Raw genomic sequence first — 17,507 nt, 5'->3', positions numbered from 1 at the left:
TTATGAATTTGCTGAAATGACCATATTGTCTTTATTTTATTTATTATTTTTTAAAAAACCAAAGTCCTCATTGGACGGTCGGTCACCGGGGCTCCAGCACTGGCAGCGGCGACTATTGCCAGAGCTCTGGCAACCGGCCGATAATTGGTCACTAAAGCTTTGGCAGTTGGAAATAATTTTTTTAAAATTTTTTTTACAACTTTAGTATAAAACGATTAACAATTTTTATAACGCTATTAACAACTCCAGTATAGAAGTTAACAACAGGTTTTCTGAGAAATTCAATATTACCAGAGTTCCGGCAGTTGGAAATAATTTTTTTTGAAAATTTTTACAATTTCAATATAACTGTTAACAACTTTTGTAACGCTATTAGTATAACAGCTAACAACAAGTTTTTCGGAAAATTCAAAAAGTAGCATTTTTACAACTTCAGTAATGTCATTAACAAGTTCCGTAACTCTATTAACAACTTTTGCATAGCATTTAACAACAGGTTTTCTTAAAAATTCAAAAAAATGGTATTTTTACAACTTTAGGAACTATTTTTTATTTATTTTTTACAATTTCAGTATAACAGTTAACAACTTCAATATAGCAGTTAACAACAGGTTTTTCAAAAAATTTCAAAAAGTAGCATTTTTACAATTTCAATAATGCCGTTAACAAGTTCCATAATTCTATTAATAACTTTGGTATAGTATTTAGCGACAGGTTTTTTTTTAAATTCAAAAAATTGGCATTTTTACAACTTTAGAAACTACTTTTTTTTTTTGGGAAAATTTTTACAATTTCAGTATAACAGTTAACAATTTATGTAATGTTATTAACAACTTCAGTATAGCAGTTAACAACAGGTTTTTCAAAAAATTCAAAAAGTAGCATTTTTACAATCTTAGTAACATCGTTAATAAGTTCCGTAACTCTATTAACAATTTTAGTATAGTATTTAACAACAAGTTTTCTTAAAAATTTAAAAAAAAGGCATTTTTGCAACTTTATGAACTACTTTTTTTTAAAAAAATCTTACAACTTCAATGTAACGGTTAACAACTTTTGTGACGTTATTAGCATCTTTAGCCTAGCAGGTTGTAAAAATGCTACTTTTTGAATTTTTTGAAAAGCTTGTTGTTAACTGCTATACCAAAATTGTTAATAGCATTACAAAAGTTGTTAATTGTTATACTGAAGTTGTAAAAATTTTTAAAAAGTAAAAGTAGTTGTTAAAGTTATAAAAATGTCATTTTTTAATTTTTAAAAAAACCTGTTGTTAAATGCTATATTGAAGTTGTTAATAACATTATAAAAGCCGTTAACTGTTATATTAAAATTGTAAAAAAAATTTAAAAAATTGTTAACCGCAGTTAACTGGCGAGTGGGGGGCTTTAGTTTTTGAAAAACAATAATAAAATAAAAAATAATATAATCATTTCAATAAATTTATATATATCAAATTAGTTACTTGTGACTCAATTGGAATTTTTCAAATTCAGGCTATGCTTTTGGCATTATAAAGTTTACTTATCATTTATCATTTTTCTGACATTTTCCCCAATTATTATCCTAATAAAACTGCCCCTAGCACTTTTTTAATATTCCAATCTTCACTTAAACCCATTTTTCGCTTGCTTCTCTGGTCGTTCTCCCTGGTCGCTCCGCCTCCTCCAATCGCCGCCACCGGGTGTTGCAGCTGCAGTCGCCGCACCTGTTCTTGTAGTCGCAATGGCCGCCACCTGTTCTTCTAGATGCCATCGCCTCTCCTCCTCTAGTCATAATCCAATTTGGACCTTGAGCTCTTCCCAAGGAGTTTAGAAACGGAAGTTCCTCAAAGGGCATTTCTTTGTCTGAGTGCTTATTCTGTATTAAGAAGGATATCTTTAAGGTTAGTGATACCCACTTGCTGAAATTCGTTATTGTCTTGGTGAGTTGTTGGTCTGACATGCTTACCAGTGCCACTCCCCTTTTGAAATTGCTCCCCTTTCCATATTCTAAGATTTTTTTTTGGTAAGCTGATGTTTGTTCAGTTCGCAAGGGAGAACAGAAACCATGCATATTTATCTGATTCTTCTTTGACGTGATAATTGTTTCGGTTCATTCTTCCGAAAGGATGGGTTGCTAAGTCATCTTGTTTCTGAACGGGTTTTAATCCTTTGGTTTTATGATATAAACTTTATTGTTGAAGGAAATTGTTGTTCTTCTTTATGCCTACACGATGTCTTAATTTGGAATGTGCTGTAGTCAATCCAATTCATGAGGAATGTTTGGTGAAGTGAAAGAGAAGCACGGGAAGGAGAATGGCTAAAATACTAAAACAATGGAGGTCCCTGCACCTGTTAATTACGTATATTGTTTTGTTTATACGTGGGTTAGATGATGAAAATCAGATTTGTTGGATAACTCGTTTTGGTTTTTATAACAGTAGGATAACTCGTTTTAACTCATGACCAGTGTGTGAATTGTAAGAAAGATGAGAGATTATTTGCTGTTGATCTGCAATTAGTTATTTCTCTAAGTCCAATTGCTATACGTCAAGGCCGTAGGAGTTTATGAAGGGAAGTGCTATTTGCAGGCTAGATGAGGAAAAACATTTACATGAAATGTATAACTAAAATGAATAAGCTGAATTCAATATGAATTTGTGATCTCTCTGGCCCTTCCTTTTTGCCTTGGCAATGAATGATTCCTATCGCTTAGTCAGAGATCATGATGGAATTGGCTTTTGTTATTTTTGTTTATATTAATCTTCCTGGCAAAAAAAAAAAAAAAAAAGTTCTTATTACTGCTAATTCCTTGAATTTTTAAAATGAGAACATGATCACATCTCTAGCCATCATAATCGATGTCCCTAGAATAATACAAGTATCACGTTGTGATTTTCAGTTTGTAGAAATTCCACTTGGGAACGGGAAACATCACCTGTCAATAAAATTAACAAGTGTCTCAAATTTTTTATAAAAATATTGTATTATATAAAAACATCTAAGGGTAGAGTTGTTCATATTGATATGGTCCCTCCCCTCTTCTCCCGAACCAAACAAGATAATATTAAAATTCCTCCCTTCCTCTCCCTTTTATTAAAATCCCTCCTCTCTTTTCCCCTTCCCTCCCTTTCCCTTCATTGAACCAAACACACACCTATTGTTTGTTTGTTTGTTTGTTAAGGTGCTCCCTTAGATAAAGGATCTTTTAATTTCTTGATTTCTTTCTTCAATTTCGCACTGCTTGTGCTGTTGGTGCTTTTTTCCTTCATTCTAACTGCTTTTCTATGTCCTCCTAGGGATTCTATTGGCGTTGGAGTTATCATTATTCTGTTTTCTCTTTTGGTTGATTTGCAAGGGAGCTCAGACATAGTATTAGACAATGATATACTGTGATCACTGTCAAAAATTTGTACACGGAATGCGACCGGATGAGGCTTCATTGTGAGTGTCTTTACACTTATTGTTTCGAGGACTGATAGCTGCACAGCTACACAATCTATTCGGGCATGCTGCATTTATAACTTTTTCATTATACTTGAACATTGGGCTGGTCCTTGGAATCGGGGGGCTAAAATAAAAAAATAACTATCTTTTTTCCTTTTTTGGTCTCAGATGTTGTGAAGCATGTGGGAAGGTTTTGGAAGACATGTATTTTTCTCAAGAGCCCACTTTCATTAAAGATGCATCTGGGCAGGTATAATTTTAACCTTGTTGGTCTAGTTCAGTGGTTGTTCGGTAGGTATTTGGGCAGAGAACCTAAGGTTCATCATGTCTTATGAGAAGTTTGAAAGCGTCTTGTATGAGCAGTTCTTTAAATTTCCTTTCTAGCTCTCACCTTCATTAATTTTTATTGTTCCTTCGTTTTTTTTTTTTTGCGGCTAATTTTTCCTTGCTTTTGTGCAGAGTAAACTATCAGGTAATTATGTGAAAACAATCCAAAGCGGGTATTCGGCTTCCCGTAAAAGAACATTAGATAGAGGTATCTTGTTCTTTACTTGTTCTAACCCTTTGAATATAGTAGAAGCAATCTTTCCTGAAACTTTTGCTCTCTAATAGCAATCTGGTTTTCTCATACAGCTCACAATTTTTGTGCATATCCACCCTATATTTGATTTAAGTATAATAGTTTATTGTGTTGTGGCATATTTGTAATTATGCCATGAAAGGAAAATATGCGTTAATAGTCTTCACGATGGCTAAAGTAATTAATGGCTGGCAAGTGGATGACAACCATGGTAAAAGCATGTGCAAAAGATGAGTGTTGAGAGTGCTTGCATTTCAGACAACAAAATAATTACTATTATAAGTTTAATATATTAAATTGTCTACATGCTTGTGATCCATTCTTCTCTGGGTTTGCAGCATTTGATGACATAAGATACCTAAGCCAAAACCTTGGAGTGGAAGATGTCAGGTTGTCAACACAAGCATTGACCTTTTATAAAGTATGTTTTGAATGTTGTTGAACAGGGAGTTTCTTATTTACTCATATTCACGCGAAAGGGATTTGTTCTTAACCCTGAATTTTGTCCTAGTGAAGATAGCAATGGAACGGAATTTCACAAAGGGACGAAAATCAGAGCAAGTACAGGCTGCTTGTCTCTACATTGCATTCCGGTAAGCAATCTCTCTATGATAGGATTGCAACAAGCAACATTGACAATTTTCTAATTTTATTTTTATCTTAGTTGTGAAATTAATCACATTGTTTGAATTGCATATTGCTTATCGTCTTTTAGTTAAAAATCTCATTTTGAAGCCTTGAATTATTTAGCTTGGATACTCTCAAACTTAGTGACATGCATTTGAATATTATGCCCGCTGGTTGGTTAGAAATATGCTCCGAACTGTGTGGCCGTGTGGAACGTGAGTCATAGTGTTGGATTTTTTGCAGACTAAGTTCTATTTTGGGGTTCTATGTTTATAAACTTGATTTGAAGTAGCACTATGCACTTTAGGCCTTTTGGTTTTTAGGGGGGTTTTTTTTTTTTTTTAATGGGTGGGGGGATGTGATGGCACAGGATTGAGCGATGTCTGCATGCCATGGGATGTTTGGAGTAGATTGTTTGATATTTTCGCTAGACTGACAAGCTTGTCTACGGTGCATTATTCAAAGGAGTTCTTATGATCTGTCTGGGTGCTTTATTAGGAGTTTGAAAGAACATAAAGACAAGGTCCTCTTTTTAGTGCCAATGTTAAGAGATCTTCCATGATGTATTTGGTTGGGGTAGAATGTGAGAAATCATGAGCATAAGCTTTTTAATGGAAATTATTCTGTGATGGGGTAGTTTTATGGCATTGTCTGTGGTGTTTTGAAATTGTCAATATGAATATTCAATGAAACAAATTAGTTTGAGCTTGACTAGTATTTCATTACCTCCTCAATTGTGCTAATGGAGAATGTTACTTACACTTTGGCTTTCAAATTCTTATGTTCACTAAATATCTTCCCTCAGATTTTTAATATATAATTATTGGTAGAGCTTTTTTTTTTTTTTAATTCCATTGTGTTTGGGATAAATTATGGGGGTAGGTGGCTCTGTCTTTGTGGTAGTTTTATGATATTTAATATTACTTCTGGTTCTTAATGCTAGAGCTAGTTTGACTTCTAATTTGGTCCTAAGTATAAGACCTCAATCCACTTTGTCTCTCATATTCATCATTTTTTTTTCAAAGTAGTCCTTGTACTAGTTGAACATATTAAAAGTTCAATCAAATAGTAGTTTTAGCTAATACATGGTTAATAAGGGTATTTTAGGGAAGACAACACCTAATTATTACAAATAACTAACTCAACAAATTTCTCTAATCAACTCAAACTAGTCAACTAGCTCTTATATTAAGAACTGAAGGTACTATTTTTTATCATTATTTTGTTTGATTTACTTTAGACTAAATACACTGACCTCTTTTTTGGCCTTCTATATCTTTGCTTTCTCTGATTCCCTTTAATATGCTCTTCTATATTCATATACCTCTTGCTCCCTGCCCAGTATTGTGAATTTTTACGTCAGGTGTATTATGAGCCTGGTGTTATTTTAGTTTGCAACGCAATGGTAGCTATACTGTTACTTTTGTAATCCCAAACTGAAAATGATTAGAGCTCGGTCCTAGTGAAGGATGATTGCTTTTGATAGGTTTATCAGTGGTAACTTGGTTGCTTTTGATAGGATTATCGGCAATAACTTATGATGCTATAGCAATGGTTAACTTTAGTGGAAGTGTGGCATGAGCTTGATGATATGTTTTCTTCCTTTTGTTATATCGTCTTCATTGATTAGCCTGATCTTGTTATGACTAAATGACCTGAATTTTTGGGAAATTTTTCTTTATGTTGAGCATATATATGTGTGTGTTTGCAGTGCAGAAGATAAGCCATACCTTCTCATTGATTTTTCAAATTATTTAAGGACAAATGTGTAAGCTTCTTCTGATGATAGCATATTGTACCACTTATTTTGGTTATTGCTTTTTTTTTTTTAAAAAAAATTTATCTTAGTTTTTGTGTTTATGATAGTTGCCTGTTGCTGTGTTGCGCAGCTATGTTCTAGGTGCAGTTTTTTTACAGCTTTGTAAAGTATTGAGGCTTGAAGAGCACCCAATTGTTCAAAAACCCGTTGATCCTAGTCTTTTTATTTTTAAATATACAAGGAGTAAGTATCTGTTTGTGGCTTATTTATTTATTTTTTGAATGGTTCTATACTGTTTCTAATATGTAGTCTCTTCTGCAGTTGTGAGTCTTTTGCTTCCAGTAACTTGCATTCTAAATGAAAAGTATACACATTTTTATATTAGATCAACACACGTCTGTGTATACAAGATGCGGGAGTTGTCACTTAAGATTGTTTCTGTTACTGTTACTATAGCTGTTGAAAGATAGCATGCTGATACCAAGTTATTTAAGGGGGAGAAATTAAGATTGAAATTTCCAATTTTGAATTGAATATTTTTTGTGTACTGGGAAGAATGGGAAGACAGAAGATATATAAACTTATTTCATGCTGCCTTGAAGAATCTGTGTGGTAGATGAGAATTATCATCTGGTTTGTTAGAATATGGTGATAGACAGGGTCCCGAAAATTTGCCCTTATGTTTGCAAAATGGGCAGCGTGAATGCATATGCTGAAAACAGTTTTCTGTTTCTAAATTAATCATTAATTAAATTTTATGATTTTTTCCCTTTATTTATAGACCTGTTATGTCATTGGGAATCATGAATGTGGTGATTTTCAAGCAGATTTATTAAATCAAAGGAATATCATCGTCACTGAAACTGCACTGAGCATTATTGCAAGCATGAAACGTGATTGGATGCAGGTACCTTTATTTGATTTGGCATCTTTCTTAGATTTTAATCCTTCAGTCATGAAGATATTGCATTTCCAATGTTTGAGAACAGACAGGGAGGAAGCCTAGTGGTTTATGTGGTGCGGCATTGTATATAGCTGCCCTTGCACATGGTTTTAAATACTCAAAGTCTGACATCGTAAGTAATAATCAACTTTTCTTCCTTATTGTGATCAATTTTTGTGGACTAATATTGCACTTACTCCGTTCTTCTTATTTCTTGGAGATCTGACATTCCTTGGAATTGTGAAAGTAAACGTTGCTCAATATATAATCTGGCAGCCTAGATAATCAATATTGAGATCTTATATAGGATGCGCTAAGTGTAAAATTGGATTAAAACATAAGAATGGGTCAATGATTTAGCATAATACTGCTAAAGTTTCATCATACTTCAATTATGGAAGTGCCAGGGCATTTTAATTTAACACAACACCATCGAATGGTGTAAGATGGGATGTAATTTCATGGGGAAGGGGTTCAGTTTATGTAACTTCACGCTGTAATAGCTAAATAAATAGTTGCACTGGGGGAAGTGCTCTGCCCGCTCTTGCCCTTGCTATCTTCTTCCAATATTGATCCTCGTTGGTGTCATAAAAGAAGGAAATGGGTCCACTTGAGTCACCACAATAGGAAAGCTAGAAAATGAAGATCCACTTGTTCCTTCCTCTCTTATCTTAAAGAGAAAAAATTAACTTCCTGTGAAGATTACATGGGATGGTGCAAGCATGATCCCTCCTTTTTTTGTTTCTTTAAATTAATTGCGGGTCATGATCTCACTGGATCATGCAACATGATCCCTCTATCTTGATCGCAATCCTGTGAAAGTTCAATCCTCCACCAGATCTAGCGAGAAAATGATGTGTAAGATTTGGGATCTTACGATGTTGATTGCAATGTTGGTTACTATGCTGCAGCCACTTTGTTAAAGGCAATTTTCAACTCAAAAGTATAGATTATGGCTCACAAACAGCTTACATGATATCTAGTGAGCCCCCTTACACGAATGTGTTATAGGCTTGGTGTTTGGACAACTCATGCCTATAAATCTTGTGCTAAAAATTAATTTTAATTTAGCAAATGGGAGGTAGCAAGGATCCAAGTCTTGACTACTAGATCAGATGTTTTATTACCATATCACCAGCCGTTTCAAGTTGAAAGCTGATGTTGCTGATTAAAGGCTTGGGTAGTTTTATGTGATCTTTAACACTCTTGATGCTTTCTGTCTGGTTTATTAGGAATTTCTTAATTGCTGATAATGATGTATCCTTGGATCCTTTCCTTTCTGATTTTAACTTCATTATTGTGATTACTCTCTCTTTGCTGTCTATTCTTGGCTTTTGTTCATTCTGGGGCTTCATTGTTAGATTTTGATAGAGACCAAGATAAAACCAGTAGACAAGTAATACTGAAACTGATATTAATCACACAAAAGGCTGGGTTCAATACAATATATAACTGGCACAGCTCACACAGGAAACAACAAAGGTCACTCAACTCACTAGCACACTAAAATACACACTGAAATACGAAGAAAATGATAAAGAAAGACTCTCTTCCTCCACCCCTCACCTGGCATTCGAGAGGCCAGCACTCTCCTCACCAAACTCAGTCCAAAAAATAAGTCCTCCTTTGAGAACCCAACGAATATTAATAGTCCAAAGAGTGATCCTCACAACCCCCAACACAACAGTTTCCTAGGCCAGGCCTATAGCCACTCTAGAGTAACTAATATGCTCAATAACTTTCTCTAAAAGACAATAAAGCTTGAGGCCAACGTCCAGGGTAGCAGAAAGTGATTTTACTCTTTCATGTATCTTGCTAATTTTACTTTTATAGGTCTGGTAAATAAAGCCGATTCTATCAGATTTTGAGAAAACAATGTGTAATGCTTAATTTTTCATGACTTCACTCAAGAATCTTAAATCCTCTAGAGTTTACAGCTCGCTTACTGGTATATTTAGGGCCTGAGTCATCAATTACTACTTAAATTACTTTATATGTATGCAAGCCTATAAGTAAGTTGAAACTAAAGCAATTTTTTTTTTTTTAAAATCATTTTAGATGGTTTATGTCAGCAGTTAGGTATGACAACAATTTCCGTGGGCTAGTTATACTTGCTGGTCAATTTATTTCCTCTCTCTCTCAACTTTCAGTTTAGAGGACATCAAATGTTTCAGTTGAGCCTTATGTGTAACATGCCTTTTTTTTTTTTGGAAAAAAAATTCTTGTTTAATGTGCTTTTTTATTTGCTATGCAGCTAAGAATTGTCCATGTATGTGAAGCAACATTGACCAAGCGTTTGGTTGAGTTTGAGAATACAACCTCTGCTAGCTTGACAGTATGTTCCTTACTATTTGGCATGACATGGCGTTGTAATATGCCGTGTTCACATTTACTGCAGTTTCATGACATTTGTTGCCCGCACTATCATGTTTCGTAGAATTGTTTTATGTGTATTTTGAACCACTAAAAATTTAATGTGGACCTGCCTTAGATCGTGAACTTCCTTTTGTAATGATTCTCTGTCTGGGGGTCTTGAAGCTTTATTTAGTTAGGGTTGAGTGTTTGGTCTGCTTGATGAATTGCCATGGTTTTAAATAGAAGTTCTTGAGTTGTGCCCTCTAGAGTAAATTATGTCCTACACACTTATTTTATGCTGTTCATAGAAACATGATGCTCTATATCATATTTTGTTTTCCCTGAAGGGGGAAAATTTGAAGGGACGAAGTAAATAGAAATTTGAGAACTTCATTCCATTATATTTATGTAATAACGTGAATGAAGCTTTCTTTTTCAAATTAACTCATGGTTATCAATTGCGTGTAGTTAGTTGTGTGTTCAATAGAGTAAATTTACGCAGCATGTCATCACCTGGATTCAGTCTTTCATATTTTCAAATGCATCTCCAAAAATGAGAACTCACGTGACTAAAGTCATTGCTGCTCAATGTGGATCTAAACTATGTGTTTGTGCACTTCTCTTATTGTGTTGGACATGATCTATTGAATGAAATTTTATTATTGCATATTTATTAACTCTATGCTTTATATTTTCTTGATATTCATAAGATGAACTTGTTTCCTCCTTTGCGTTAAGAGTTTTTATTTGTTTCGGTGATGTTTGAGGCATGTTTATATCATGTCTACTTATATTATGTGATGCCTATGATGAAATTTGTAGCTGTTATGTCTCTTTGGAACTTCAACTATAGCTTCTTTATGCATCCTTTGAACTGAAGATAGAAGGCTGTGTTGTACATTTTTGTAATGATTTTTTATTCATGGGAAAGTGTCACTGACGTTTGATTTAATAATTTATTAAAAGTGGATGTTTGTCATCAGACTACTGTTGGTGACAGGTTGGGGAATTGAAGATGATGGCAAAAGAACGTGAAAAAATTCCTATAGAGAAACCAAATTGTGGATCAGAGGAACATGTCTCAAAGGATCTACTGTGTGAACACAAGGATAGTGGTGTCCCACATTGGGCCCACGGATTATGTGAAAGATGTTATGAGGATGTGAGTTGTTTCTGCCTCGTCTGGGCTACACTTTTTTTATCCGTAATGATCATTGCCTTTTACAGTTACATTGGCGCAGTTTGTTAAACTCTCTGGTGGACTTGATGGCGGTTTGGATCCTCCTGCATTCCAGCGTGCTGAGAGGGACAGAATGACAAAATCACCTTGTGAGGAAAGTGGCACCCAATCAAGTGATGTAAGTGCATAACGAATTGTTCTTTTAGGAGTATTCATTTCTTCATCTTTTCACTTGGGGTTGCTTTGCGTATAAAGAAATCAGTTTTTTTGCATTGAAATTGCAACAGAACTGCCACCATAGTCCATAGGCAGTTAAGCACTCAATAGAAACCTCCTCAAGGATCTGCTGTTTATACCGGTAGAGATGATTTTTATCAATCTTGGAAATGATGAAAAAACATCTCCACATGCTGTAGGAATAACATGCTGATGCCGATGTCTAAACCAGAAATGTCAATCCCATGCTTAAGGTTTTTAACGTACCATCTGGTCCACAAGTGTTGGAGTTGTAACCTAATACATCCAGTAAATGGGAGTTATATGAGGTTATAACAAATTAACCATTATGTGTCTGCTCTTGTCAATATGGCATCGTAATTGCCATGCTACACAATCTCAAGCCATCTGTTCCTAGAGTACTCCAGAAAGACTGTTCTTACCGAAGTATGAGCGGGCAGAAATTTGTGATTTTGATGAATCCTCAAGTAAAAACAATCTTCTCTTATAGGAGAGCAATCTGATGCCAATTGTGGTTTACTAGATCTTTCCTACTAGATGACTATCAAGAATTATAGGAGGGCAGTAATTTGAAATTTAGTGTAACTAGATTTTAAAGCTCATGCTTTGCATGGAGTTTGAGGTGGCCCAGATTATGCACTGGCTTATGAAAAGCGCTGCTTTCTAAAGATTTCATATTATATTATATATTTTGATTTTAATATATTCTTTTGGTTAGTTGGCAAAAGCATCAAATGGTATGTGTGCAGGCAGGAAAGAAGATTTGTCTGCTCCTGGGCCAGAAAGTGTTGGTGGGCGTTGCTGTTTCCTTTTTTTCCTTAGCTATATCTCTGTGTTCATTCCTATTCCTAATTTTTTGTAAAACATTTTCAGTAGCGGATGTTGAGGAAATGGCTACTAAAGATGGCGGAAATGATGAATCAAATGGAGAAGATATGAGTGCTAAAACTCCCAGTGAATCAGAAAGTCTCTCAGATATTGATGATTTGGAGGTGCATAACCAAGCTTCCTTCTTTATTATTTGTCTGCCACTTAGCTGTGATGTTAGATTTTTTTCTATGATGCCTTGACTGATGGAATGCTTTTTATATTTCCTTAAAAGAAAGGTGTGACTATTGAATGCCTTTTGCCTTGTGTTTTTGGGGGTAATCTATAAACAATTTTAGGGGTTGGAAAGATGGCGGGTCAAATTGTAGATTTCAGTCTGAAATATCTGATGTTAATGAGATTTTGGTCAGAAATTCTTCGGATTTTCCGTGATTTGCTCATGTTCCATGCATACTTCAGTGGGAAAGCTTCTTGCTTACTTTTGTCTCTGTCTTTATCGGGTTTAGAAAAGACAAGTTGAGATGATGAAAGAAGTTTCTTTAGTTACCACGAATGAATTTTTAAAGAAAGGAAATCAAGTAATTCACCCCCTAACTCCTTTGAAGGCTTGCTGTTAATACAAAAAATTTACTTACAATTAATATATAAATCCCTTAACTTGGTCAAGGGCTCACAGTTAACATAAGTGATTTTGTTGACCGTTGCTACTAGAAAGAAAAGAAATCAAGAAATTGAAGGATTGCATTTAACATGTATAATCTTCTTCGTCTTCAGGGGAAAAAATACTTCCACGCAATAAGAAGCTTTCTGAATGAATGAAGAAAATAACACCATTATTTCTTTTTATGAGTGAATAACACCATGATTTGTGAAAACTAATGTAGAATCTTTCTTGACTTCAGAAGTAAAAAATATTCTGTTGGAAGACATAAATGAATACCAATTTTCGGTAGCATAGGAAAGTTGCATATCAACTTTGTGAACCAGTAAAGTTGCAATTATTTAGTCAAGGTGGAAAAGAATTACAGCTTGACTGGGGCAGTCTGTTTAACAAGAATAGAAACTAATATCTTCTATATCTTAGAAATTGATAATTTAGCTAGTCCCACCTAGTGGGATAAGATTTGCTGTTGTTGTATATCTTAAAAATTGATGCAAATTGTGGTTCTATTGGCATCATAACGGCATTTTTTTGGGTCAAATATGATCATTGGGGCATACTTTCATTTTTTGGCATTATTGAAGCGGAATATTGTTTTGCAATAACCTTAGGAGAGTGATGTGATTGACCCTTGTTTCTGAGGTCTAGATGGTGCTTTAAAACATTATTAGGATGTTGTGTTGTCTATATCAAATTACTGACTCGTTTAATACTACTGGATAGGTTGAAGGCTACCTTCACAATGAGGAGGAGAAGCATTACAAGACGCTTATATGGAGTGAAATGAATAGGGAGTATCTTGAGGTGTATAACAAATTAGTGAATGTTTTATTTTCTAACTTGTGTATTGTGGTATTAACGCCCAGTTGTATACGGTATCTTATTTAAGTCAATACTCTTTTAGGAGCAAGCAGCCAAGGAGGAAGCAGCAGCTGCTGCTAAGGAAGCTTTCGAGGCAAATTTTCACTGTTCGGAGGATATGCTAGCAGCGAAAGAGCTTGCTGAATCTGCTGCTGCAGCTGTGGCCAAATCCAGAAAGGTGACTGTTGAATCATTTTCTTTGTGCGGTTGTGCTTGAGCATTGACACTGGTGTCAGCAAAGAAAGTCACATCATCATCAAATAACTGCTTATTGGATAAATTGTGTGTGAAATCAACTATTGGATTAGATGCTCACTTCAAACAGATCATGTTCAAAATAAGATTAAATTGAAATTGATTTGTGGTACATTAGCATATCAACCAATTAACATACAGTATAAGTTCTAAAATATAGAGGGCTATTGACTAAACTTACCAATAAACAATTTGTTTGAAACTTGAGAGTGGCCAAACACATACCTGTGAGCAGTTGAGGCTTAACACAAGGGTGCTGAAAAAATTATGGAAGTGGGTTGACAATGTCTGAGAACAGTCGTTACTTAGAACTGTGCCTTACTTACGTTTAACTTCCACATCCATATTTTCTAAATTTTATTTTACAAATATTTGTATTATGGATAAATTTTTGGAACTATTGAATCCAAAGCGTGCATTGGAGACCATGTCCTCTGATATTTTTAACATTCAGATTTGTTATTCACGATCATCTTCTCAACATGGGGATAGTTTTACTTCTGTAATATTAATCATGTCAGCAGGACTTGAATCCTATACTTTGTTGGTCTTGTAATACACGTGTAGGAAAAGAAGCAGAGACGAGCCCAGGAGGCAAAAAACTCAGGTCCTGCTCAATCTGCTGCTGAGGCTACTCGGAAAATGTTGATAAATAAGGTATTTGCAAAATAGTTCCTAATGTTGTCATTGTTTGTAATTTTTTTTAATCATGGGAGGTTATGTTTTTCTGCTTTCCATTGATGTGACTTCTTGCCATAATTATTATTTATTATTTTTTAATTATTGGATCCCAAGGAAAGAAAATGTTGACCTCTTTTTTACTCTCTGCACTCGCCGTATTTCCTTTAGGTTTGAGTTTTATTACAATTTTCCCCTTGGTTTTCTAAACCTAGTGATTGTTCTCACAAGATGACAGGTCTGTTGCTATTGTGATAGTTCTTACGGGCTGATAACAATTACCGCCCATGAGTTGAATTTCCAAAAAGGCAAAAACACACACACACACACCCGCACACGCACATACATCAGGCCTGGTTCAGTTTAGATGTGTCTTAGAGAGTGATTGTTCAACTAGTCAGCATGATTGAGCAAGGTTTCCAAACATGACGGTAACCTCAGTGTGGTTTGTTTATGATGTCCAGTGTTCTATTGTTACTAGTTAGTTTAGTTTGCATTCTTAAAAACAATTTTTAAGGATGAAAAAGTCAGAAAGTTTGTACACGTCTTTGACTTTCTTCCTATTTTTTCAGCTGATCACTTCCTTGCATTGCATCTACCTCCCATTGCTGTTGTCTAGAGCTATTTCATAGGCGAGGTCTGTACCATAGTGGTAATTAGGAAGGGTGTGCTTGCAAAAGGATTTTGGCAATTGGTACTTTAATGGTATTTGACTTTGGATTTATGTGCGAGTCCCTTTAGCATTCAGGATGAAGGTTTGTCCTTTAATGAATGAGATAGATATGAGGTTGCATTTCTAAGTATTCTGTTTTTAAGAATTCTCTCTGATTGCTGTTCTTTTAGTTATGCGCATTATCATGTTAACCAACTCAGCCATCAATGGATATGGTTTATGTTAATTTCTCTGGATAGGATGTTTTGAAAACGTCTGTATAATATTATTTACATTCATCATATGCAGAGGCTCAGCTCCAAAGTCAATCTTGATCGCTTGGATAATTTATTTGATGATATTGTAAGTCTCTCCTTGAACTGTTTTGGTATTTGATGCATGTATACAGTATTCACTATGCATTGTACACGTATGCTTATCCATTTGAATTTTCCAAAACAGGAGAAAGTCTTTTTTTTTTTTTTAATACCCTGATGCTGCTGAAACAATCTACTTATTCCCATGTGTCACCCAAAAAAAAAAAAAATCTACTTATTCCCATCTTCTCTCTCATTAGCATATCATTATTCCCAATGTTTTTCTTAAACTACTCAACTCAGACAAAAGTCAATCTTCCAAGTGTCATTGCTGTTTCGTGTCCTTTGGCTTTAGTCACATCACATCATGACAATATCTGGAAGTTGCTTTGCGCCCCTGCGTGATCATGATGATCTATTATTTTATCTCCTTTAGTAACTGAAAACAATTATTTTAATATATTCTTTTAAAAAGGAAAATTCCTGACTTATTTTTGGTACAAAATATTAATTTGTTTTGACTGATGTTTTAGGATAGAACAGCATTTCATAATCGGGTTTGGTTTAGTTTTGCTCCATCTTCTCAAATGTCCCGTTTGAAACTGGCTTTGCATAGTTGTTAGTTGTGACTCCGCGCTCTGATATACACGAATAACAGCATGCAAAATCTGTTGTTTCAGAAATTGTTTTAAGCATTAACCTAGATAGAAATCAAGACCCTGGAATATTCTTACTTTCCCTGTACATTTATATGTTGTTCAAACAAATAATTCTAGGAGGCGTCAGTGAACAAGAAGGTACGATTTGAGCTGCACTCCCATAAAGGTGGTAAACTAGAGCCTGAGCCAGAGGACAAAGACAAAGGTGATGATATGGGATCCGTTGATAAATTTGAGTATGGAGGTTATATGGGCAAGGAAAATAATTTGCAGGAAGAAAAACTGGCGGAGTATGATTGTGGAGATGATGATTATAGCTATGATGATGATGACTAAAATGTTGCCGGAAGCTCCTGCTGCTTTAATTTTCTGTGGGTTTCTAGGATCCTGATCCAACGTGGCTGGCACTGGGTGAACTCATTGTCTGGGATGCTGTGTCTCCTTGCAATAGCGTTCCTCTTTCATTGTAGCTTCCTTGTATAGTCGTGGGGTTTTGCTATATCTTAAAATAAATTTGTTCCCGTTAGTATACCTTCACATGCATGGCAGCTTCAGGAATTTTGATTTCTCCCATCATGTACTTTCCTTTCTTCCTCGTTTGAGGGTCATGCGAGAATATATTAGTGCAAATATATACAAGTTTCAATAATATGTTATTAATTATTAGATATTCAATTCCCTTCCTTGAGCTCCTGTAACACCTATTCCTCGTTGATCATGGGCAGATCATACGCTTGTCAATTGATATCAATATAGATAGCATATTCTATTACTGGCACACTCTTCTCAATTCATGAATAATGCATATTATTTGTCAAATTTTGTGCAATATAGGGGAATGGGTATGATATCTAGTAAGTGGTTGGAATAGTATTGGCCAACTGCTGATGGTCAGCCACGCCTGCAAAAGATGCGTTTGCCCCTTCATTACCAGCTTGTGAATTAAGCACGTACCTTTTTCCGTCTTACAAAAAGTATGGTGTTCTTCTATGAATTTATCTTTGATGTTGGCTCTGAAGAACATCAGGTTGCCTTAGGACTTGTTATTTTTATTTTTTGTTTGCACAAAAATTTGGCAAAAGGGGAGCAAAGTAACTAGTGCTTTGCATGAGTGGACTTTTCACTGAATTATGTCTCCTCTGGGGTTCCATTTCTTTTGTCTATGACGCGTGCTACCACTTGCCATGAAGTAATGCAATGTACCTAGCTATTTTATGACAAAAGCACAAAAGAAGACGAAAGAAAGCGAAAAATGGATTACTTGGGCTTGGGGGGCGGGTTATTCATGTGATTCCTTTAGACTGAGTTTATGAGACTGGTAATAAAAGAAACCAGCTTTTTGGAATGACCGAATGAATGTGACGTCATTTCTGACGAGATCGCTACTTGGTGAATAACGTTTGGAAATGGCACGCCCACTACGAATGTGTGGGCAACTCGTAATCCAGATTTTTAGAAGTTTCAGCTTTTTCGTGATCCTGACGAGTAAT

General features: G+C 35.1%; 1 protein-coding gene across 3 annotated transcripts; it reads left to right on the top strand.

Moving 5' to 3' along the window:
• The first annotated feature begins 1,644 nt into the window (after positions 1–1,644).
• Positions 1,645–16,436, top strand: LOC114731474 (transcription factor IIIB 90 kDa subunit-like). 3 transcript variants are annotated; one of them, XM_028918662.1, is made up of 20 exons: positions 1,645–1,882; positions 3,278–3,422; positions 3,594–3,675; positions 3,885–3,960; positions 4,344–4,426; positions 4,522–4,598; positions 6,344–6,400; positions 6,522–6,634; positions 7,219–7,298; positions 7,381–7,467; positions 9,589–9,669; positions 10,690–10,851; positions 10,931–11,047; positions 11,825–11,897; positions 11,983–12,098; positions 13,319–13,399; positions 13,500–13,634; positions 14,279–14,368; positions 15,351–15,404; positions 16,135–16,436. In XM_028918662.1, exons 2-20 carry the CDS (start codon positions 3,361–3,363, stop codon positions 16,351–16,353), a joined length of 1,845 nt encoding a protein of 614 aa, XP_028774495.1. In that variant the 5' UTR covers positions 1,645–1,882; positions 3,278–3,360; the 3' UTR covers positions 16,354–16,436. The 3 variants fall into 3 exon arrangements, with proteins under 3 accessions (XP_028774495.1, XP_028774489.1, XP_028774503.1); XM_028918656.1 differs by having other exon boundaries at positions 11,980–12,098; XM_028918670.1 differs by having other exon boundaries at positions 1,646–1,882; positions 4,517–4,598; positions 11,980–12,098.
• The last annotated feature ends 1,071 nt before the right edge of the window (positions 16,437–17,507 follow it).

The sequence above is a fragment of the Neltuma alba genome, unplaced genomic scaffold (genome assembly GCF_004799145.2).
Source record: "Neltuma alba isolate B1F8T4 unplaced genomic scaffold, ASM479914v2 tig00002526_pilon, whole genome shotgun sequence".
NCBI lineage: Eukaryota > Viridiplantae > Streptophyta > Magnoliopsida > Fabales > Fabaceae > Neltuma > Neltuma alba.
Note: the sequence above shows the minus strand (reverse complement) of the source record. Positions and strands in the feature narration are given on the sequence as shown.